The sequence below is a fragment of the Borostomias antarcticus genome (genome assembly GCF_949987555.1).
Source record: "Borostomias antarcticus genome assembly, chromosome: 1".
Classification (NCBI taxonomy): Eukaryota; Metazoa; Chordata; class Actinopteri; order Stomiiformes; family Stomiidae; genus Borostomias; species Borostomias antarcticus.
In genome coordinates this window covers 53,256,596-53,282,357 of record NC_140234.1, presented here as the reverse complement: position 1 = coordinate 53,282,357, position 25,762 = coordinate 53,256,596, and the positions used below count along the sequence as shown (strand labels likewise).

At 45.0% G+C, this 25,762-nt stretch overlaps 1 protein-coding gene across 1 annotated transcript; it reads left to right on the top strand.

Annotated features, from left to right (window-relative positions):
- The first annotated feature begins 13,514 nt into the window (after positions 1 to 13,514).
- On the top strand, positions 13,515 to 18,800 carry nectin3a (nectin cell adhesion molecule 3a). The gene is made up of 2 exons (XM_084440506.1): positions 13,515 to 13,619; positions 15,858 to 18,800. The coding sequence occupies exons 1-2, from the start codon at positions 13,553 to 13,555 to the stop codon at positions 16,502 to 16,504; spliced, it is 714 nt and encodes a 237-aa protein (XP_084296632.1). The 5' UTR covers positions 13,515 to 13,552; the 3' UTR covers positions 16,505 to 18,800.
- Positions 18,801 to 25,762: the final 6,962 nt, after the last annotated feature.

The following is a 25,762-nucleotide window of genomic DNA, read 5'->3' as shown; positions in this document are numbered from 1 at the left end:
GGATTGGATGGACAGAGATAAGCAACATTCAATTGTTTTCTTGTTACCTCAAGACTTCAGCCTCATGCTCTGGGGATGTGAATAAAGCTCCCAGGTTTAGCTGTCATGAACTCTCATCATAATTCCATTCACAGGGAGTGTGAACTGTGTGTGTGCATGACAGGCTCTTAGAAGGAGAAATGAGCTGCTAATTGGGCTGTTAGGGAAGTGTAGCATGTCAGTGGCTTTTAATTGATGTTCTTAAATCAATTTTCCTAGCCTACACCTTCAGTGTGTCAGCCTGTATGTGATGGGGGGCTGGTGAAATGGAGTGCACATCAGCCACTGGAGATGTTCAGTTTCAATTATCAGTAATCCTTAAAAGTTTACATGCAATAGTGTCCATCCATGCCATCTAGCTTTCCGCTAGTTTTTTGATGGCATGGCTCGTAGGAGGTTCGTAGCAATACTGACAAGAGACACAGTTGGCAGTGGTACCAGTGACATGGATTTATGATACAGTATAGCCTGTGGTTAATTTATTATAAGGATTCCCGTTAGCTGAGGAGGACCAGCTAGTCTTCCTGGGGTCGACAACATTATAACATTACAGGCTACATGACGCTTACAGGAAAAATAGAAAGTAGGAATAAGCATAACAAATAAGTGGAAAAAGACAGCAGAAGAAAAGCCTGTGTGGTGTGGTTGAGCCCCACCCCTGATCTACAGGCCTGCAGCATGTTCTGCAGCATTGGTGCATAGGCTCCTTTTTGGTATCAGCGTATTTGTGGAGTGTGGCGAGGTAACATTTTAAGATGGAATGCATTCTAAATGATTCCACACATGCTGCTGCTGACAACCTTTCACTGTGTGTCTGTCCAGGCCGATGTGTCACTGCTTAAATATTTTTGAACCCAGCTCCAATGCTGACTCAATTGTTGGGCCAAGACCTCACAGTCATGTCTTTGCTGCCTGTGATTCGCTGCAGACCACACTTTCCTACAGCCGTGCCTGACCACCCAGCTGCATCTCTGTCCTCACTTCCTCAACCCCTGGCAGCTCCTTTATCTACTGTCCATCTCCGACCCCTCACTCTCTCCCCTCACACATCCTCTCTTCCTCCTTATTTGCCATGGGCTGTTTTCAGAGGTTGAAAAGCCGTTTGTTGTCGCTTGTGTCTGTCTGTCGGGAAGTGGAGGTCCTCAGGCCAGGCCGGGGGACCGACAGAGTAGGCTGGGTCGGGTCTGGGCGGCCAGGGGAGATTGGATCGTCTAGTGGACGGTATGGAATGTTTGAGCCAGTTGCCAAGCAAAGGGGAAGGTTTTGATTTACCGTTACATTTTTCTGAGCAGCTTGTCGCAATTAGTGATGTCAGGAGGGACCAAACACGCTTCAAAGACAAAGGACGAACATTTCCTTTCTATGAGTTCATTCTCCCCGTTGGTTTCCCAGGCTTTCTGCATTTGTGGAAGGAAAAGTGCAATTTACTTTACTTGTCAAATTATACTTATTGTGCTGAGTAAGAGGGTCAGCATCCCGAAGTGGCCTGATGTCTGAGGAAATAGAACTGTATGAGGTAGCCAACAGGGTAACTAAAGAAAGTGGATGAGGTGTAATGAGATAGGATCCTAAACATAACATGTGAACAGGCTGGAGCCTGCTTGTGACATAGCCTAGGCTACATTGAATAGAATATTGGACAGATTGTCATTGCCTGTATAGATAAATTGGATGGGATATCCTACTCCTTCCCCTCCTAGGCGAAGCCTAAGCTCCTCTAAAGGCCAGAATCTGCCTATGCTTGAATAGCATGTTTTAAGTTAAACACCCTTTTAGGTTCTGTTTAGCTCTGCTTGTTTGGATGCTAGGCCTCCAAGCCAGTATCACTTGCCACCAGGTTGCTCCACTCCCATGGCTGTAGGTGTCCCACAAAGAGGCCATCTGTCCCCCTCTTTCACTTGCAGGGGCGGGGACAGTCTTAACCACACCCCTCCCACCCAAATGCTTGGTTAAACAAACAGAAAAAAGCAGAGATGGAGTCTTGTTACCCTGTGTGCTTTGACAGGCCCAGAGGCTGGCACAGAGAGACACGCACTCTGTGGCTGACTTGAGGGATGGACTGTGCATTGTTGGCGTAGTTTGTATCGTGACATGTAGGGTATGTTGAGCATGTGGAGGAGCATGGCAGTCTGACATGTGCGCCACTGCCAAGATGGCCTTTGTTACTGCAGAAAAGCAGTGTTGGGAGGAGCTGTATGACCCTGCCTGCACAGAAGAGGCTGACGTAGGAGAAATGCCCCCATGAAGCTTGGGTTCTCGTCAATTTCACACACTTTTATTTTAAAATAAAATAATGAAGTATTATGGATCACATCTAAATGTCTCAACAATATTCAGTAGCTTCAGATTGTTTATGTCTCATTTCACAGTGCAGTGTTTCCTCTAGGATTTTTAAATGGGGGGTGGTAGGCCCCCCAAAACTACTAGTGTTGTCATGGATACATGGTGTCGACTGTCGTCATAGATGTGCGCAGTAATGCTTGGCTCACAGTACAGGATTAAAAAAATCCTAACCGATTTCGAAATCGGGGTGCATCACGCACATAAGAAGAATCTTAACAGATGTTCTTCTTGCAAATCTCAAAGATGCACACACAGCAAGGTTTGAAAATAACTGCTCATTACACACTACAGGATATTATCGTGCCCGAGGGAGCAACAAACTCATCTCGCCGTCTCGCATATAAAGTAGTGACAGTATCAAACATGCTTCATTTCTTGGGGCTGCTCCGATGGGTCTGCGAGCCGATCAGGAGGTATAAGATTGGATCTGTAAACCCCTAACATTACAAGATAATCTGGTCCGAACATCGGTACCGACCAACGTTAAAGACCAGATTTCTCATCCGATTGTTGGGAGGGATAAATCGACCCCAAAATCCTGTATTGTGAGCCCGGAATATGCCGTTTGTTAGTATCAGTGAATTTCTCTACACAGAGCTGAAATGAAACAAGTGCACATAACTTAGTTAAATAAATATTAACATTTTACTTAACAATATTTATCTATTAATATTAACTATATATTCCATACATACATAATAATATGAATATATAATATAAATATATTAACAATATTTATTTACAACATATCAAAACATATTGCTACAAAAAATTACATCTCCTGCATGTGAATGCTGAACAGCTGAAAATAAATCCCAAAAGCATTGCTGAACATGCATAGCCTAAATGGGGAAAATGTAAACTAACTTGAATGCAATGCCATTTAGTTCACAACACATGGCGTAGCTAATGTTAGCCTACATAGCTACAGTAAGACATAGACTAATCTGTGGTTACATACTTATGTAGCTAGTTACAGCAACTGAAAATGTTAATTTCATCATATTTCACTCCCAGAAAATATCTGCTAGCCGTGATGCTAATTTTTGTTATGTTAAACTTTGACTTATGCTAAAAACGCTGCACGTTAGCAATTTGTTTTTTTCTGTCAGTTTGCTACTAGACTATTTTGTGCAGCAGGCTATTTTTGTACGAGCCTTTCCCACCATCCCGCCTAAAAGTAAAAAATAAAAACAGCGGGAGGTTCCGTTGGGGTGGCGGGCCACCACTCCAAGGCAATGGTAGGGGAAACATTCAATCCTTCCAGTTATGGAAGGAAATGTGTGAACTCTGGCATCCAAATTAAAATGTTAAAATCTTAATTTTAAAAGGCACATACAAGTTTTAACATACTACTGTATGACTACAGTATGAAATAAGTCTAATCTTTCATTTGATTGACATCAGACTTGATAATAAAGTTGCTAAGCATCATAGACTTTGGCAACTTTGAGGGATGTTTTGCATTGGCCTATTCCTGTACAGTAGCCTACTAGTACAGTATGTTTCTTTATGGCTGTGTATAGGCCTAGCTCTTGATGTGTCTGTGAAGGAGCTGGTAGAAGCACATGGGTGCATCGTCCAGGGGGACAGACGGCAGCTGTTCTCTCAGCTGTGGAGCGGAGACTGCATAGGCTACACTTAGTGACCCTGACCCTCAACCACACCTATGCACACAGAGGATTGCACGCACACTAGCGCAAAACAAACATAGAACAAGGCAAGGACAACAGAACGCAACTCAAAACACACTAGGTAGTATAACTCCAGGCTATGGACAACTCTTCATCCTTCACAATTATAGTTATGATTCATATGAGAGCAAAACAAAGTGCACGAATCATACACATGGTCACAAACTCACTCCCTGTTTTTGTCAGAAGAGAATCTCCCTCTGTGTGTGTGTGTGTGTGTGTGTGTTCACTGAAATTACAGGGGAGGTTAGGGAGCAGGGAGAGCCTATATACCCCGCTAGCCAAGATAGCATTGCTGTGGCTAACCACTCAGATTTAAGCCAAGGACCCAAAATACCAGCCAATGGCCACTTATATAAGCTTACTCCATACACATCCTAGGTGAGTTGAAATGTGTCTCCAAAATATAACTGTTATTGTGTCAGGAAAAGTCTTTATTATATTGTACTTGCTGAATATTGTGAATGTAATACAGAAATATTCTGTCACAGGCAGCGCAGACATGACAGTAAGGTCTTGGCCCCAACAGTTCTATTTCTATCTAGACTTCATTGTTGTGAAAGTTCATGTGAGCCTCTTATTAACATTTTTGAATGTGTATGTAGGCATCAATGACACTCATTTGTGTTTTTATGTTTGGAGAAAATAGTCTCAGTCTTGATAGAACATATTTTGCACCAGACTTCAAGTCAAACCTGTAATTTAGCCTATTTCAAGTTCAATGTTAAATTAATTCCCCCCCTGAAGTGAAAATGATTCACGTATGCCAAGAGCTAACTGTTGTTCCTAGGAAAACTGTAAGGGTTAGGGTTTCAGAAGGTTTTGTTGAAGTTATAGTAAGATAGTAGTATTGTAGGCCCCAATAAATAACACCATTTCTGTAATTCGGTCTGGAAGCCTGTAGTGACTGCCAACTGACTAGTACAATTTGCAAATGACCTAGGGATAAATTATCTTAGAAATTGTGATTTTCTTCAGTTCCTCCACTAACGGATCCTTTTGCATTGCCTAATTTCCGTCCATTCAGAGCATGATATTCTGTGCTGACAGCGTTGTGTTATAGCCATGTGCTCATCGTCTCTCCAATGGGTCCGCACCTTTACTACAGCATCTAACCGGCCAGCCACCATGAAAACCCACGTTCTGTAAGTTAATATCTTACAGCGTGCTGAAAATAACTACAGCATGCTCCCATAAACCAGCAGTGGGCATAGACTCAGATTAAAGGTTATTTTAAACAGAGAAGAAAAAAAATTGCTTGCTTTGTTTAATCTCGTTCCAGACATTTTTTTCTCTCTCTTACTTTACTTTATATGCTAAGGTGCTCTCACAATTAGCAGCTGGGACAGTGAGGGAGCCCTGTGGTGATCAAGCAGGCTGGGTGTGTTGCTCATTAAGAAGGAGCTTACTGACGGGTGGCCCAGACAAAGACTGATATGCCTGCTAAAGCCAAACCTCAGTGGAAATACCACCCTCGTGTTTCAAACATGACGATGATTTAGGGGCCTCCCCTTCCCTGTCCCATGGGAAAAGTAGCCATGTTCATAATGCGCCTTCCTAAGTTGAGGGTAATAAATACTGTGCCTGCTGGTCCAATCAAGACCAATGTCTGGATCTGGTTCGTGTTCCAGATTCAGATGCTTTAAATGGGTAATGGATTTTTGCTTTAGGTCGCTGTTCATTCATGATGTCTGGAGTCCTTTGACTTGAATGTCACATTTTTATTTCTCAGACATGTGGAGTCGGTCCTTCTGTCTGACTCAGGGCGTAGCCAGGATTTCTCATGTGGATGGGTCTGGAGAAATGTAGCTGGGCCACACACCCAGGGGGACACACTGAAGGTGGGCGGTCTGGGGGTCCTCCTACATCAGAATCACTTTGAGCAGCTGTCTGTTTCTGGTTGGATGGTTCAGAATCTTTGATGCTAACTCATTTTCTAAACTGAAACAAGTTTTTTAGCATTAGTTTGTTTCGCAAGCTTACTCAACATGGTAGCAACCTTTCCATTGTTTAAACACGCACAGCGGAAATTCGCAGACTCAGAACCAATCGGAAGAAATGTAATGATAGCTGGAAATTTTACTCAGTAACTAGGGATGCCACAACACCAAAAATGTTGTAGTCGACACCAATACCAGTGAAATTCCCCGGTAGTTTACTTAGGGTACTGGAAAAAACGACGAGTAGGCCTACCGTCACATTTTCAGAATTTTGGCATCGACTTGGTACCGAAGTATCGATTCTCGTGACATCCCTAGTAACTAGATAATTATTCAATTTATTCAATTTATCTAATTAAAGCTGACCAAATATTCTAATGTTAATATTACATTTATGCAAAATAAAGCCGATTGTCTGTGGGTGGGCCTGACGTGCATGTAGCTGGGCCTAGGCCCACCCAGGCCCACCCGTGCCTATGCACCTGGTCTGACTGTCTCTTCTCCCCTGTGCAGGTGTGAGTAGTAAAGTCCAGGTCCCAGAGAAGGTGAGCGCCGTGCTGGGGAAGAACATCACGCTGGGATGCAGAATAGAAGTGGACTCCAACCTCAGTCTGACCCAGAGCTCCTGGGAGCGCCTCCTGCCTTCCGGCACCATTACCTTGGCAGTCTTCAACCCCCAGTTCGGCATCTCAATCTCCCAGGAGTACGCCCGCCGCGTCTCCTTCCTTTCACCATCAGTACATGATGCCACCATTGTTCTTGAGGGTGTGGGCTTTGCAGACGTCGGGTCGTACACTTGCAAGGTTGCCACCTTCCCTCTGGGCAACTCGCAAGGGTCAACCACCGTCAATATATTGGGTATGTGGAACTCTTTTGCTGTTATTTTTTCTGTCTTATGTATTTAACGTCACTGCTTGCCCCTTGTGAATCTCACCTTCACATTCTTAGTTGTGATTAGGTATAGCTTGGGGCACCAGTAGCCAAGTGTTTGCCCTGGAGGGATAAATTACTCTCAGAAACACCTCACTCCCACAAGCTCTTAAATAAGCACCTGGACTGGAGCCATTCATACTTAAATCCCAGCGAGAAGCCATAGTGCAGGACTGTGCTGCAGTGTGCACACAACCCACTCCCAACCCTGCCTCGCTCTCTTGCTCTGATAAGATGGGGTGTCATTTTTGATATTGAAGCACCCTTGCTTCTTCTGACCACCTTTCTAGTAAATGTGCTTCCTGTCCCTCCCAGAGAGGGCAATTTAGAGCCCTAAATATTCATACTGTTACTGTAAGAACCAAGTGCTATTACCGTCTAAAACAAAACCACACATAGAGGCAGGCTTGCTTTGATAGTGCATACTGTAAATGTTGATATACATATTCCCCTCCGTACGGACATAAGCAAATGCCTGACTATGGAACATGGAGTGAGGATTGTTGTGCGGTTAGCAGGTTTGCATCCTAAATGGTTGATTGAATTGAGAAAAGTGCTGAAGGCTGGATATCGTTCTGTAGCCACTAGCCAGTAGTCTCATGTCTCTCTCTCGAGACAGAGACAGGCTCTGATGACTAATGACTGCTAAGGGCTGCTGTGACAGCCTCAGTGTCTGGGCCTTCACAACATTCCATTACAACCTCCTCTCCTTGGGGTCGTCTTGCTGTTTATTTTTAAGTTGTTTTTTTGGGGGGGGCGGAGACTTTGCTACTGCGCTTTAGTGTAATAATAGTTGATATGTACAACCAGTGATTCATTTATTAGTACTCTCACTGTGTAAGAATTAGTCGGTTGTGGGATGATTTCATGAAAGAGACTGAAACTTCCAGTTAACAAGATATCCTCTAGTGTCTCTCCTTCCTTGTTTCCTTCTGAGCTCTCACAAAAGGCCCCAACATTAGCTGTGGTGAGAGTAGCTCTGCAGCTGTGACAGACTGAGACCTCCACCTGTAAACAATAGGAAAGTAGAAGGGACAATAGACCGATACCGAGAGCATTAGGATTACCGTTGCGTTTCAGATTGCTGTAAGCACAAGTGGCGAATGCACTCCACAGCCTATGAGTTTCTTTGAGGAAACAAAAGACTTGAAACAAATACGCTGATGACCATGTCAATGGGACTCAGGCTGACATTGCAGCAAACTGGCCAGCTCTGTTCGAGTTATTATATGCTCCAACCATAAACAGCTTTCTCCTCCAGCCCCTAACTGATAGCAGTTTTACTGCCCATGACAAGCACTTGATGTGAGCAATAACAGCTTCTCTGTATTCAGCAGAGTCATGAAATTGAGAGAACATCCTTGCACAGTAGGCCTATTTAAAGGCTTGTGTTCTTGGCTTGTTGAGCATGAAATTTCACACAAGTGTTTTATTAGGTGGGCTAGCTTGTAGAAGCTAGCCAAACTTGTAATATTTCCACTATTTCTTTCTTACTTATTATTCTAGTTCTCCCCAGTTTTTGTCTCCTTTATATCTTCTTTATACTTTGTGCTAGAAACTTCATTCAAACTTTAAAATGTTCACGATGTTTAGCTCTTTAACAGATGTATTCAGATTTTTGATATTTTAATAGTTTTTTAGTAATGTAACTTTTAATAGTAATTTTTGTGCCATTGAAACTGCTGGTGGAATGTTCAGTATCATTATGTTTTTAGAGTGGTGGCAGCTGTTTGGAAATATTCACACATTTTGTAAACTGCTGGCACTCCTACAGTTTGGAAAGCTCACACATATTATAGATCAAAACGTTCACACAACTGTGCTGATTCGTACAATGTAAGTATCTAAGCTGTGTGATTTACCGTTTCTGAGGTATGACGATTTGTTTGGCAACTGCACTCTCCATTGAAACGTATGGCGAGTGAGTCAGCGAATTCTGTGTGTTCTGTGCTTTGGTGCTATAGAGCTGTGCTGCTGCGCTGTGGTTGCTATGGTGACAGTTCACAGGAGAGAGCTTGAAGGTATCTTAAAGGTACACACACCTTTTGTTTTGTAGACATTTATACTTTTTGAGCTGGAACTGCCTGAAGCTGGTCATGCTTTCCCCTTGCAAACAATTGATGGAATGTTCAAAGTGTCAGTTGGGATTTGAATTTGGGTGCATGGGCAACCTCTCTTGAAGGTACAGACACCCATGGACCGCACAACTCAGCCCGTGAGTGGGCTAGAGACACACGGTCTTCACTGGTGAAGGCAGGTGGGTGGCCCGGAGAGGGGTACACTGTCCAAGACCTGCTATGGCATGAGGGGGTGGGGTCTCGCCACCACGCCACTATCCACGCCTCAGGCCCCACAACTCAGCCCCTGAGTGGCCTAGAGACACACGGTCTTCGCAGGTGGGTGCATGGAGATTGCCCGGTCCGTAGTAGTACTAGCAGTTGCTGTTGCATACAGCTGCAGCAGCTAGCCCACCTCCAGGAAATTGTTAGATAAAACCCAATATTTCAGAGTCCCCACTGACGCCAATTACAATTATGTTCAATGAATGACATAGAATGTATAGTAACGCACTGTATGTCTGCATCAGCATGGCCTGCAAACTGGTAGGCAATGGTTAGCCTCTCTCCATTCAACTGGATAGATCCCAACAGACTCCCACCCTGACAGACGGCTCCAAATAAGCGCCATCCGTTGATGTGGCTATCCTGGTTAAGGAAATGTAAGCGTGGGTGGGTACCAAGTTGCCCCCTGACACATCCAGGCTGGGCGTATGGAGGGGCGTAGGGGCCATTGGTCCAAGGGGGCCTTAGGGCCCTGGGCGGGTAAGTGGGTGGAGGGGTTGAAGAATGTGAACAGGACAGTGGGGAGCTGCCCTTCTCGTTGCAGTGGGTTCAGGAGACGTGCAGGAGTTATTTTTGGCACCGGGGGTCTCGGGAGTTATTAAGATTTATAGTGCCACAGTGGCCGGGTGGTGGTGGTGGGGGGGGGGGGGCAGATGTCTGGGGGTGACGGCCTTGTCTGGGGGATTAGGGCGATACGTGTGTGCCCCACATGCTAGGACTGTCACTGTGACAGGAAGTGGAGCAGCTGCCAATGCCCACTACAGAGAAGGAGAGAGAGAGGGGAGGAGAGGATGCTAGGAGAGGGCGGAGGGGATACCACACACACAGGGAATAAGAAATGGCCCTGGAAAAAAGAGCAGGGTGGGGGAAACCCAGAGGAGTAATGATGGAAAAGAAAGGTAGCTCCTTGTTTCATGAATGTAACCTCTGTTGCCATTTTATGGAGGAGTGCTTTCCATCCTCAATCTAACCCCCAAAAACTCCTCCTCTCGCGTGCTTTCTGTCTTTCTGCCCCCTGGATTGAACTCGGAAGGAAGACCACAGTGCGCGTCAGTGCCCACAGTTTTCGATTATGTAAGAGCATCTTGCCTGTCCTTATGTCAGCGCGCTAGAACAGTGAACGTCCTGCGCTATTGTCTGGTGGTGCAGGTAGAAGGTTTTGTTGCACTGCTCACTTACCCCTCACAGGGATCTATTTTGCCTCACTATTGAGAAAATCTATGACACATCTCAACCCCCAGTAATTCATAAAGTCCTTCACACAGGAAGCCAGTGTAACATAACCCTGGCTCTGAAATACTGAATAGCACACAGCAACTCTATGCCACTGTACAGGACACCATACACAATCAAACACAGACACGCAACAAGCACTGTGGTATGACTGACATTCCTCTAACAGAGTGTTTTTCCAAGAGTCCGGGGATCATTAGGTTATAACTTTCCAGAGAACCATTAGTAGTGAGTGAGCAGATCTACAGTGAATGTAAGCCAACCTAATGTTACCTAAGACATTGTGGGTTTGAAGAGGAAGAGGGTGTAATGCAAATAGGTTTATGGAGATGCTTTGTAAGTATTATAGAACCATAACGGTCGATACAGCACAATATTACCCTCTCGCACAATACACAAACATCTTTGACATCTCCGGCACAACAGTGCACAGAGCTCAATTTCCTCATGTTATCAAATTGCTTGCCTCATTCATTTTTAATAGATATCTGTAAAATGCAAGAAATCAATCCACTCTGTCTGGCAGATTCCTACTGTCCGCATCGGTGTCCTTGTTTTATGGTAGCCATTATTTATTCATCTTCATATACAAAAGATCAATATTAATTTTGTAAACTATTCTCTTCTTCTGTCATTCCCACTTCTCTGCCCCAACCCTCTCCATACCTTCACCCTCCTTCTCTCCCCCTCTTTTCCCTGTCGCCCGCAGTGGAGCCCAAGGTGTACGTGTCCGCAGGCTCCGGCGCTCTGCTGGACGGAGGGAACGACACGCTGGCGGCCACCTGCGTAGCGGAGCGCGGGCGGCCCGTCGCCGAGGTCCTCTGGGAGACAGAGCTGCACGGGCGCCTGGAGAGCCGGTCACAGGAGGAGGCCAACGGCACCACCACCACCCAGGTGGGCTACATCTGGAGGCCCAGCCGGGCGGAGCAGGGCCAGACCCTCACCTGCGTGGTGCGCCATCCGGCCCTGCAGACGGAGTTCCGCATTCCCTACGTGCTCAACGTGCAGTGTGAGTGTGTGCGGGGGGGGAATCCTTAAAAAGTCTTTAATTAATTTACCTAAATGAAAGGCCTTAAACAGTCTTACATTCATTTAAAATTGTCTAAAACGTGAACGTTGGCTGCTTTTTTCGTTGGAGCTATGTAATGTTAGCCTAGCGAGCTACCAACCTTGTTAGCCTGCAGTTCCACCATGGGGAAGTGCAAGTTCAAAATTGGTTGGACAACAGCAACTTTGCTCCATTGCTGAAGTCTGTTGAAGGGAATCCAGATGAAGGCAAGTGTATATTTTAAGAAGGAATTCACGCTTCTATGGTTGGCCCACTTTGCTAGTTCTGCGGCGTTAGGTCTCACCATGTCACCAACCATATTTTGTTGTAAATCTTGGTCTTAAATTCCATTCCAAGTGGCATTAAAAAGGTCTTAAAAAGTCTTACATTTATTTTGTTGAAGCCTGCAGATACCCTGGTTAACCCAGTTAACCTGCGGTAGCCTGCATGGTCTCAGACACCATAGCGCGGTCAGGAGCTTAGTAAGCATCAAAATAGAGCATGTCTGAGTAATTCACCTTCTTGCTCTTATGATGAGGAGCTTTTGTTGTCACTGAGTGGTCTGTCAAAGACAGCTGCTGTGTGTTGCTATAGCATGGGCACTGCATTAAGATTCCCACAACTGCCACGCTTACCAGAGATCCATATCTTAGCTTTATCTTTTTCTTGTTGATGAAAGCTGGAATCATGGATGCACAGAGACCAGACTGCTTCCTATCTTACCTATTTCGCTCATAAAAAAGCCATTTAAGACTGTTCTTAATGTTATAAACATTGACGCGTGCTTTCTTGGCAAGCTTAACTGGTGGTTAGTACTTGTTTGGACTTCGTGAGTGCTGGCTAATGAAGGCGTTTTATGAAATATTGATCAGGTCTCAGCAACAGTAGCAGGGATGGGTGGGGTGCAGCCGAGATGCAGAAAGACCGGGTTAATACAGGAAGTAAGCAGCTTTAGAGCTCAATAAATCGTGCCAAATGCAGAGGGAGGGGATGTCTTAGTGCGAAAGCAGCACAATTTTCATAATTGACCTGAGTGCAGAGGTCAACAGATACACTGACAGGAGCTTGTTCCTCCTGTAAGCGTGTTTCCTGTTCTCCAGAGAAATGAAAAGGGGAAATAGGATACAAGAGTCATTGTTTACCACATGTACTTGGCATAGTTTCTGTCGAGGGGGTCATTTGTATTACCTCAGTCTCTGTATCTAGTGCAGAGGCGTGTATTATACAGTAACCCCCTACCTCTGCTAGCTGTGTGGTGCAGCCTCCATCAACCCATCCCCAGGCCTGGTCATTTCTTTGTTTTCTTGGCCTCATTTCCTTAAACACAACGTCTGCTTTCCCAGAATCCTTTGCTGTTGCTTTTTCATTTCGATTATCATTTTTGTGCTTATATTGCCTGCTTTGTTCCCGCTAGAAAAGCTCATTTGTCATTTGTTGGTAGGGGTCACATTGTGTAATGCATGTGCACCTTGTTTCATCCTTAGAAATTAATCTAAAATGTTTATAGATGTAGAGGCTGTTCTCTGTCCGTTATTTTCTCAAGATCATGGTTTCTCACTTTGTGCTCAATGTATTCTGAAACCAGTTTGAGTATATTGGCGAAACTTTGACCCAACATTTCCTTTGTATCTGGTTAGGCGGGAGCGTCCTCATGACGCTTTTATGTCTGTGTGTTCCAGTTGCTCCTGTGGTGTCAGTGGAGGGTAAGGAGAGGAGTTGGTTCGTGGGCCAGGAGAATGTGATGCTTGACTGCTCTGCCAGAGCCAATCCCCCTGCCCATGTCTTCTCCTGGACCAGGTGAGTCTCTGCTGGTCTCTAGCAGACTGCACTACAGGAGCCCAGTCTGATATCTAGCCTTTTGCCTGATTGCTCTTTACAAGCAATGTCTTTTCTTACAGGATCGATGCCCCAATGCCTGATGGTGTGGATATAGTGAACAGCACCTTATCCTTCACTCGGCCTTTGCAGAGAAATGACTCTGGCATGTACAGGTGTGAGGTGATGAATGACATCGGTCTGCGGAGTCAAGATATTCACGTCTGGGTACAAGGTGAGCTGCCCTTCTCCTGACGTTTCCTCTCCCTCCCCTTATAAGCTGTGCTTTTTATCTGTTATGTACAACAACTGTTGTGGATTTCACAACAGAAGATTTCTCTTATCGTGTGTGTGTCGGGGGGGGGGGGGGGGGTGTTCTGCTGCTTGTTACGGGGAGTGTGCAACAGTATAACATTTTTGTTCGGCGAAATGTCAAGGTTGGACACTAAGTTACATTAACATCCACAATAACAAAATTATTGCCCTATTTCCTCATCTAATAAAGTGATTTTATGTTTGAAACTATAAAAATAAAACGAATGCTTTGTTGCAGTCAAACTGTTCTTTACTCATCAGGAGGTGAGTAACGATATTAACAGTAGTCTAATTGAATACACGTGTTCAGAATGACCCTGCTTGGCACAGTACGAGACAAGGCTAAACAGAGAGAGGATTTCCCCAAAACTCACAATAGTTTTTCTTCTTTTGGCTAGACGACTTGGGGGAACAGACAGCAGCATCATATTCCCCTTGCTCTCTCTCTCCTCCATGTTTAGCTAATTCATTATTCTCCAGCGATACACGGAGCATGAGAACTCTGCTCTCCACTTATTTTCCTTTCCCTCTTTCTTTTTATCTACATCCAATCATAATGACCGCTGGTTTTTAGACTCTTACTCCCCCGGCACACGATTCCTCTCCTTTCACATTGGGAGGAGAGGGCTGGAGGAGCCCCAGCACAGCCTGTCTCGCGCCATCTGTGTGTGCCCAGTTTGGTGCTCCGCTCGAAGCTAAAGCATGGTTGAGATCCTGTCCAGGACGGACTTGCACTGAGCAATTATCCTGCTTCCCCGCACCACACAATGAGGCATATGTGGCCTCTCAGCACTGCCCCCTGCGTAGACATCTCCGTGGTCATGCCTAGCAGGCAGGGCCTAAGTCCACGGTATACAGCCCCCCCCATCCTCCCCCCCCCCCGCCACACACACACACACGCACCATGTGCTGTCCCCTCTGTTTCACATGTCAAGTTGTCACTGTACCCTTGTGGACGGGCCGGAGCTGCAAGTGTTTCTCCTGACCAGCTGTACTATGTAGTTGCCCCTGTTGGAGCTCGGCCGAACCCCATGATGTCCCCCTGCCCCTCTCAAACATGAGTCACAGCTAGGGCGGGGGGGCGTGGACGTTGACAGTATGGTGTTTAATGTCTGTTCACTGGCCCCCCTCCCCCCTCTACGTTACAACCCGCCCCCCAGGTACTGCTCTATAATCTCAGGTTAGCTAGATTCTCGCTCAAGTAAATCTCAGGAAGTCATTAGAGTCAGTGGATTCTGGTGTGTTGTTTGATCGGTTGCAGCTTCAACTCTCATGTTTAAAGACCAACACGGAAGGCTAACGGGTACAGGGAGAGATATGGGCAAAATATAATTTATAGTGCACAGCGAATGAAAATCAATAATTTTAACACGGTACACACAAAGCTGTGCAAAGATGTTGCTTACGGGGGTTCAATTTTTTCATTGTGAGCTTACCTGTTCAAAAAGGACTATGGGTGGAGGGAGTAAAGCCAGTGATGCTACTGGCTCCAAACCTTCAGGTTTGAAGGATTTACTCCTTGGAGGTTCTAAATTTTAAAGTATTCAGTATTCAATTTAAAATGTAGACCTAAAAACCTTTGTTAGTACAGGTCACAGTGATTTGTAGTCACGCTCTGGGATGTTTTTCTTCAGACTCTGGTGTCAGACCGTTTTTTGACCTAAATACTGGGGGACAATAGAGAGACAGTGCTCCTGACCTTGGGCTATACGGAGCTGGAGCCATTTCTGCTTGGCTCTGGGTGCCTTCACAGCCACTCCACACTGATAGGCCAATCAGGTGCAGAGGCCTCTCATCGATCACCCTGCGTTTCAACTTCTCACATGACTTCCCTTGGCACTGTAAAAGAGAGAGGGAAGACCTAATCACACGCACGTGCACACACACACACACACACACACACACACACTAGCTCTACAGCTCTATCTGGCTTTTATCTATTTGCTTATCACCACCACTACTTCAAATCCGTTGGTATTGGTCCAGATACTATTAGGTTGCTCTCTGGACTGGGTTTGACGGGAATGTTTGTAGCAGTGTTCTTCCTTCCTTGGATTACAATGTGCTTATTTTATTATTCAAATTCATTCCGATGTTGATTCCCTTTCCTCTGCTGTTTGTTCCCCGTCCTGCCGCACCCTTCCTCCTGCTGTCACAGACCCACCCCCCACCACCGCCTCCCCCACCACCTCAGCCTCCCTCCTCCTGGAGACTGTCGACGCCAGCACGTCCCCAAACAGGCGGAGATCCCACTTCAGCTCCCCCACGCTGGCCTCCCTGCCAGAGAGCAGCCTGGGCACAATAGTGGGCGGGGCGGTGGGCGGCATCCTGTTCCTAGTCCTGCTGCTGGTCCTGGGCGGAGCCTGCTACATGCGCCAGAGGCGGACCTTCAGGGGAGACTACTACACCAAGCAGTACCTGGGCCCCTCCGACATGCAGAAGGAGTCCCAGCTGGACGTGCTCCAGCCCCACGAGCTGCAGGTCTACGGGGACAACTCGGGCAAGGGCAGCCAGGAGCTGAAACCCAAGCTGGGTGGAGACCTCATCTACCCAGACTACACCAACGACCGCAAAGACAGCGGGGACTGGGGCGACAGCCGCAGGAGCCTCAGGGAGGGCAGCTTCTACCCTGAGCACCACAACAACACCCACAACATGCACCCTAGCGGGCCACCTGTTCACACCCCTACAGTGACCAACGGCTCCCCCTACCTCCCGGAGGACTGCTATGACAATGGCCCAGACAGCGACTATGTGTCCCACATGGATGGATCTGTGATCTCTCGCAGGGAGTGGTATGTCTGAGAATGGAGGAGCAGGAGAAAGACTGAGCCGGTTATTTAACAAATGTTGAGATAAAAAAGGTATTATGAAAAATGTTTATCAAAAGGACTATTGTAGGCATGAGCGAAAGTTCCAGGCAGTCGGAGGGCCATGGCTGCAGTGTGGAATCTGAACACATCATCATCGCAAACTGAAATCACCTCTGCTTTTGTAATCTGCTTCACTTAGAAGGGTTTCAGTATATAGCAGACTTTGAACAGATGTGAATGTTTCATAGTGTGTAAACACCGGCCTTATTCACTCATGGCTTGGTCTCTCAAGTTGTCATTAGTAAAGTATTTGTATCCACTCTGAACTATGTTGCTCATATGTTGCATGGATTCCATCACCCTAATAATCCACAGTATTTTTTTTTTTTTTTTTTTAATGGACACATAATTGCTTACATGCGATCAAATAACTTTTCATAAAGGTTAGGCTACTTTATGATCGCTGCTGCTGGCATCGTTTAAATCAAAGCTTTTTTTCAGATATGAAAGGGAAAATTACTCAGCAGTATGAAAAAGGGAGAGGTTAGTCAAGATTATGGCCACATTGAATCTTTTCCTCTGAGTTAGGCTTTATGATACTGAAAATGAACCTTTTCCGAGGTCTGTTCAGCTCATTGTATCCTACAGATTAGCAGGATGTTGATATTATGTCCTTTCCTCTGCCTCATTTGAGTCCCATATCTTAACATATCTTACCATCTCAAAAGTAACAGTGGAATAGGTTTGTTTTATTTGCCACTGAGAATCAGTTGAGTGCTGGCCATGATGGTTCCTTATGGGGCTTTTGCAGCTGAAGAAACGTACTATGACATGATGTTAAAGAAAAGAGTTGACATCACCTGTGATGTCAACCCCCTCAGCTTGACCTTGCACTTCCTGCCCAGACTGCAGATATACATTCTACCTGAGGAATGGCAGAAGGATCAAAGTGACCTCTGTTAAGCCTAATCCATGAAAGGAATAGGATCCCCTCTCAAAGGCAGAGAAGAACATAATATAACCATGTACTGGTTGGAGGAAGGGGCTAAGTCTTCCTGTGGCAAATCAAGATGCTGGTGGTTTTAGCCTGAGGTGTCTTTGTTTCTTCTGGGGTGTGTCCAGATTGAGGGAACACACTCTTTTTCATTTGATCTCTGCATTTTTTTCCTCCTCCACCCTCCTTGCCATTAGACTCCCAACTGTTTGGTGGAGGGTTCTGATGTCCTAGAATAAACTGCTTTCATATCACACACACACACACTACACATCTGCAGGCTAGGCCACTCCAACCCACAGTCAAAGCGTAGCCTGCACCTCAAAGTTTTAGCTTTTTAATTAACTTTATTTTTCTAGATGGACTTGGCGTATGTTCGACCTCAGTGATGTGCAGAGCATATCGTGTTTCGTATTCGTTTGATTCATATTGTCACCCCAGTCCTGACAAACGGACACTCGGTGACCAGACTGTTCTTAGGTACTGCTGAGAAAGCAACGCAGGGCATGAAGGCTATGATCCAGGGATATGTTCTTTTCATTTTATTGTCACTATGAAGACGGCTCAGTCTTACTTACTTTTTTGGGAGGCTGATATTTGGCATTTCACTTCATTGGGAGCAGGAGTGATACTGTAGAATGTTTAACTATGTTTTTATTGTATTCTTTCTGTCTCATTTGCGTTTGAAAAGAGGTTAAGTTATTTTTGTGCCTTCCTTTCATTTGAATCGTCTATTGTTTATTTTCGTGCCCATATATATGTACATAATGTTAATATGTTCATTCTATGTGCGATAGCAGACTGATTGTCAGCAGACATTCTCATTTCTCATGTAAGCCCTGGAGCCCTCCAGAGAAGATGAGCTGGTGCGTTAGATGCGCTGGACACTGCAGACAAAAGTCATCAAATTATAAGGACTCATGCATGGATTATATAATGAGTTGGAACTGGACTGAACTGGTCTTTTATGTCTTCCTTTTGGATATTTAATATGTTTGTTTCTCAACCAGTGCAGACTGAAGGTAAATTGTTATGCCTTAAACCAGTATAGACTCTTGTAGCAACTCAGTTACAATGTACCGGAAATTGTAATTAGTATTATTTCACTGGAAATTTAGATCTTAAGTACAAAGCAGGCCAGAGTCATCGGAAATATTATAATTGTGTAAATATGCTGGCTGTTTTTTTTTATTGTTTATTACAAATCTTATTTTTTTGTATAAAGTTTCTTATTGGCACCATTACAGTAGTTTATCACAAGAACATTAAATTGCACCTGTCTGTTGATACTAGTGGAGACCTCTTTGGCTGCATTTTATATTAGTTCCCATGAGTTTTATTTTATTTCATACATTGTTGTTTTGCAAATGATTGATTGCTCATGAATCATTTGGAATAAAAAAAAGCATCTTCCCTGAGTCACACTGCACTCTGTTGTCCCATAGGTCTACATCTCAGATCTCAAATCACATACAGCTGAAGCAAACATGGCTTTTTTCTAATAAATTAGTAATTAAACAAGAATTTGTATTTGAGGAGTGCTTATATGATCTTGGGCGTATGTGATGTGTTATGAACACATCACAGACATATTACCGAGTCAAAATATGTCAATGTTGTGTCTATGTATAGGGCTCAGCATGTCCCCCTCTCTCAGGTCGTGTCCTGGCCATTAACCCATCGGTCTCTGTCACCTAAGTAGTCTCCACTATCCACACCTGTAGTTAGAGCTTACTGATCCATCACAGCCACCTCTCTTCCCTGTCCCAGTCAGCACCCTCTCCATCACAAGCGCACAGAAGAGGGCCTTTGTGGCAATTGAAATGGTCACACCTGTGTTGGGATAGGTCTGAAGGTCGCTGACCACCCACCTGCCTCCCAGGTATTCCCCCCCCTCCCTTCCCATTAGTGATGTACTAATGAGGTCTTGAGTGATCGTCTAGAGTGACATTCTTGTATTGGTTCAATGCCTCTCTGGGTGTCTTGGCTTGTCTGTGGTTTGGATATTGGAAGCATGCTAGGTGTGAATTAATATAAGCTCTCTAGTAAACATGAATAAAGCAAGACATATCCTATCAAACTGCATGTTGTTCACAATAGGCTCTTTGTTACTAGTGTCATTCACCTGCAGGGTCTCCAGGTGCCCTGTGCATCCTCTCTTAAGTGCTGGCATTTAAACCCCGGTGTTAACCTGCATTAGGAGGTGGTGGATTGTTAGTCAGAGTGACAATATTGCCCCCCTCCAGGCCAGATTAAGAAACCAAATCTGTAATCTTCTCTGGCATGTCAGGCAGAAAACTCCCTTCTCCCACTCCGCTTTCATCACTTGAGCAGCCACGGTGACCCGGCCCAAACACAGTTGCTCTGTTATCTTCATGTTCTCTGACTGGGACAACCCCCGGCCTAATCCATCACTGTTACCATCTGCATGTTTGTGCAGGCTGTGTGGGTAAATAACTGTGTTGGTGGGCTTGAGTTTCTCTCTTTCTTTCTCCTATATCTCTGCAGCTGTCTGCCAAGAGGGTTGTTCTTGCTTATTTTTTTTCACACGTAATGAATCTGTCAGCAAATGCGTTTTGCTTTGTTACCTTGTAAAACAGCAGCGAGCACCTTCAACATTCTTGGGTGACTCCACCCAAGATAGGCTATAGCATTAAGCAGCCTTGCTTGTAAAATGGTCCGCTTGCTTAGATGTGCAGTATAAGAATGTCATGCAAGTATAGCTTAGAATTTACCAGCAGATTTTGAGGGAGGATTCAAAGCTCATGTGCCTGTATTTTCTCTTTGTGTTCTTATTGATGAGTCCAGAGAGAAAGGGAAGGCCACTTGCTTCCATTGCTTTCAGCCCCCCCCCCTCCCCCAACCACAACTCTCTCTCTCCCCCCAAAACCACAGCGATTGTTAGCTAATGAACACGAATAGAGCACCAGTGAGCTGACATCAAAGGCCACAACTGACATAGCTGAACAGGCAAATTGTTTAGGCTCATGGGTTCGGAAATAACGAAATGCTGCAGAGGGTGGGAGAGTGCGGGGCAGTTACAACAAAAATGTCACATGGCCACCGTTTGGCTCTCCATGGTGTGAAATGAGGCTGGCTGTAGATCTCCTGCAACACAACAGCAGAGATAGTGGCAGGCAGGCGAGCGCTGGGGGAGAAGGCTCTCTACGGCCAGAGGTGTGTCATGGCCACAGTCCCAGTTAGGAAAGAGGAGCCCCTCTCCCAGATTAACACATGGGTCAGCGCTGCACCCCTGACCGTGGGAGAGGGACGGGAGGGAGAGGGAGTGACGAGGTTCCCCTTACAGCAGCAGAGCAGTACTGTCTCCACAGCGACTCGGCTCAATGCACTCCATAAAGCAAGCCAGGCCATGGGGAGGGTTAGGCTCAGGCCAGGCTTTGTTGTCGACCATTTCCCTTTATAAAACTACCGTAACTTCTTTCTGAAGTGTTTGGCAGACTTCACACAAGTCTGGAAAAAGTTGGTGACTTCTTTCCTTTAAGTTTATGCACTCTGTATCATACAGCCTTTTGAAATCAGACATTTGAATGAAAGTGAAGTGTATTTTTGTCACTTGCCGGTGTGCAACTTCTTGCGTTCCTTTCTCGCCTTTTGCTCAGGCAGAGCTAGAATACCACAACAAAAGTCCCTTTGTACCGAGTCCTCTGAGACCGAAAGTAAAGACAATGAAGGTTTTCATTGATGAGCTTCATACATTGTTACTGGAGATCTGCTCACAGAGCCATTCACAGATGCCGCGTGATGTTCCCAGCTTGCTGTGCTGGATTCATGAAACGTGACTGAGGCAGTGTTTGACTCTTAACACAAGCTGAGTCTGAAAGTTGTGAAGCACGGCTTACAGCATTACTCAGTGTGCAGTATGAAAGTGTTATTCCCATAAATCTGAGGTAACTACATATTGTACTGTAGTCTACTGTAGTGAAGTTGAGCATATTGCTGGTAGCCCTCAGTAACCCAACAGCCGAGGGCAAATGAACCCATAGACCTGTAACTGGAATCCCAACACCTAAACCCTATTGTCCTGCAAAAGGCATGTTTTTTCAAGTTAAAAACATAGATGCAACAGTTGAAGGGACTGAGAGCTGAATGTTTCGACGTATGAGGGCCTAAGCCCCTCTTATGGATCAGACTAATTAGGTTCATGGCATGTGAGGGTCTTTGATCAGAATGGGTGGGCAGACATCACTGAGATGTGACAGCAGTACCCAGTCTTCCATTTGCATTGTTCTCCAGTGCTGGGGCAGATATAATTCTCAGTGACTTTAAATCCCACCCAAACAATGCAATGTTCCCAGGAAAGTGTACATGGAGTTAAACAAAAACACAACAACAACAACAACAACAACAGTACACCATAGTAGAGCATTGAGCACAGATACGAGGGAGACTTGGTTGTAAACAGCAAAGTGAAATACTGTCAGCTGTGGAGGCAGGTAGATGTTTTTCCAGATAGAGGCATTATTTTATTTGTAAATGTACAACTGCTTCATGCATCATGAGACAGTTCCGTAACCAACTGTCTGTCCCTGCTCTCCAGCTGTCAGTTTGAAAGGTCCTGGTATCCTCAGTGTTCAAGCTATGTTTATTTCACCTGGCCTGTGGCTATCGCACATGGACAGAGCCTCACAGACAGCTGACTGAGCTGAGAGGAACAGGGACAACAGACACATCTCTTTCACCTGTCCCATCTCTCCTCTGAAGCCTGGTCTACTGCTGGCCTCCTGGCAGTGGCAGCCTGATTGCCCGGACGCCCTCTCCTGGCTCTGCTCCACCTCCAACTGTGTGTTTGTGCATGTGACATCATATGACTGCTGCTAAGTGTTGTTGAAACTTGGGGCCAGGGGACCACCACCTGAGATTGTTGTACCAGGGATCAGCTCAAAGGCCTCACGTGCAAACTTTTCCCTATGGGCCATACTGACTGTATATCTCTCAGAGTGCAGTGAATTGCTACTAATTACTTACATTACAAATTAATGTCCATGTAGTACTTACAATGTAATAGACTGTGTGAGTATATGTGAAGGTTTGCTGTTGTCATGCAAAATCATAATGACTTAAGCATTGATTTATTTTATGTGTAGTTGAATCCTTTTATGAGATGCGGCCTTGTTGACAAAGTCTTTCTCCATTAAAGATAGATTGCTGATTTGACAGAAGGAGTCTGTCAGTCTCAGCTGTTCCGGTAGATGATATATCATTATGTCTCATATTTCTGTTTTTGACATCTGTTTTTACCTATTATTTAAGACAATATTAGTGCTGCTTGAGTTACCAGATGTCAGATCATGATACGCAGTGGCATCTCCTTTACTGCTGTAGGAGGCAGGATATCCCACATCTACTGTTTCTCCACATCCTTATCTCTCCAAAAACTCCATGTGACTTTTTAAGCACATTTATTGATTTTAGAATAATTTCCACTTTCTTCACAGACAAGGGAAATATATGGTCCATTGTAAGACAGAGAGACTTTTGACTTAATTAAACACAACCATGATCATACTGTATACAAAGGGAAATTCACACAAAGGAGCAGAGCAATACCATTGTTCCAAAACAACATTGCGGGAGAGGGGAGGTTGAGGTGAAGCGCAACTGATGTCAAACCCAATAAACTGCACTAAACAGAGAGGGAGGGGGATGTCTGAGGCCCATTTAGAAGCCTTTAAAGTCAAACAGCGTGAAGTCCTAATTACAGGGACTTAACACTGGCCTGTGCTGGACTCACGCTGCTCCGGTCAGGAGTTGCAGCCTGCTTCTCCCGCTGGTAGGAGGAAGGAAGGCAGACTGACCCTGCCTCCGCGAGGATGGAGAACCTCGGGTCCTAACGAGACATTTTCACCTCCTCTGCCAACAGAGGGATAATTAAAGATACATACTGTAGTGATATTCCATTGTCTGGATCGTTATGTAAAATGAATAATCCCCCCTATGATTTTGTTGTAGGGGACAATCAGGTTAGGCAATGGTCTAACCTTGACATGCCTAGTTGCAGAGAAGAATATTCCATCTAATGGTTTATTTTTCACAACATCACTCCTGTCAGGCTGAACCTTCATGCACACTTGAGTTTATCGGGACTAATGATCCCAATTTACTCCCTGCTGACCAATCACATGCTAACGCCTGCTGTTCAGAGTTTGTGGGGGGGGGGGGGGGAGAAACTTGAAGGAGGGCTACAGAAGAGAAGAGATGGAGGAGATGGTCAAGATTTTAGAAGTTAACCATTTTTACCCTTGACCCCTGCCTCCCTCTGTCCTTGCCTCCGCCACCGCTATCAGTTTCTCATAACTTCAGATGGGGTCATGGAGCACATCCACATGAACCAGTGTCATCTTTAAACATACAGCAGATGAAAGGAGATGTACAGTATCCATTCTTATGGCGTTCTGTCCAATGAGGGAATCGGGAACAATCATGCTAATCACATACAGGGAAACAAATCATATGTGTCAGTTATCCCTAAAGCATCCTCAAAGGGTAACACATAGAGTAACATCACACCTTTATATGTTTTTTTATTTTCAATTGGCTCAGTTTCTAGTATGTGCCTCCTGTGGTGACACTGGAACAAATGCTAAATGGCAGCTCTACTTGGCCATGTTAGTATCTGGACTCGTGGCACCATTATTAAATTCCCCCCAAGCGGTGCAACCTGGAGAGGGTCAGAGGGGGCCTGTGGTTTGATCCAGCCATGAGGATGAGGCCTCTGGTAGCCGTGACGATGCACTTTGATTTCAGGCCACTAGTATAATCCCAGAGCACAATAAAACTGTCTGGCCCCATGTCTGGCTCCAGTCAGCCCGTTTTTATTGACAAAAAATATATAGTCGCAAAGATTATTAGGGTGAATGTGTGGCTGAAAATAGCACCTAGTGCCCCTTTTTTCTCTTTTGCTTGAAAAATTGAACGTTATTAAGTAGACATTAGAAAGGAGTGAGTCACTAATTATATAGGAAAGAGAGTTCCATGTTTATTTTTATTTTTTTTAATGAGGAATGGCTTCGTACCACACCATCGCTTGGGACAGTGGTTATTTCAGTCTTGTCAGACTCAGGCAACATACTGTCTATAAGTTTAGACTTTTTGTTATCTCTTAAAACCTATAGAGTTGTATTTGATATGCTGTTGGTAGCAGGGAACAGTGTGGAGGAAAATAGCCAAGGAATTTCAAACACCATTGACTAAGTCACTGAAATACAACTCTCTTATTGACCTAATTTCCTACATGTCATGTTCATGTGTGAGTTTAAATGAACCCCCAACCTTTATCCATTATGCAAGAAACTAAATCTAATTAAAGGTGACTAAAGATGGTCTTGTAAGGCAAAACTAATGTGACCTTTCTAGGCCCAGAAGATTGTTTTTATTGTGTTTTCTTTCAGTTATCTTTGATGGTGAATTCAGTCTGGGGAATAATTAAATCTGTAAAGGTGGTGAGGGTGGCTGTACACCTCTCTGTCTGTCTCTGATGTGGCGCCAAACCTCACAGTCTGTGACATTTTGCCTGACATTCAGGTGAGCCCATGCACAGTGTCCAGACTACAGCTCTTTTCATTGCAAGGATATAAAGAGCAGCTATTGGTCTGTCCAACACAAAATATGAGCAATCATATTGACTGTATACTGCATGCAGTATCTTATACCAACTGTACACAGGCTATAGGAAAACATGTACCCTTGGGCACCTTTTGGAGAATGTCAGGTTTTCAAGTCAGAGCATTGCCAACGTTGCTTCATTTGTTATTTCACTGTATTTTGAGAGAGCACATACTGTATATACTGTAGTACTAAAACTCATCAAAACCTGGGCTTGGGATAGGAGCTTGTCCCAATGTAAGTGTTGGACATGACTAATTGCTTGTAATTACCATGGGCCATTAGGCAAATCAATGGGTCTAACAATGATCCATGGATGAGGCTTAGGGCCAATAGGCAACAGAGGGGGCGGGGCCATCACAGGTAGCACCATGCATACTCTCGGAGAAACTGTGTGATGTCTTGCATGAAAGCTAACTCAGCATACAGTAGGAGGTAGAACAAAGGTCAAGGTCCATACCTACTGTAGGCATTTTCTTTATGGTGAGAGGTCATTCAGGGTCAGCGAGACACCTTTTTGTCTGAGAGACTGTGTGAACGGCAGCATGGCATAGCTGGTAATGGTATTGATCAGGTGTGACAGTGGTGATCAGCTCTATTGCCCCAGCAAGGCTAAAGGTTAATTGGACAGGG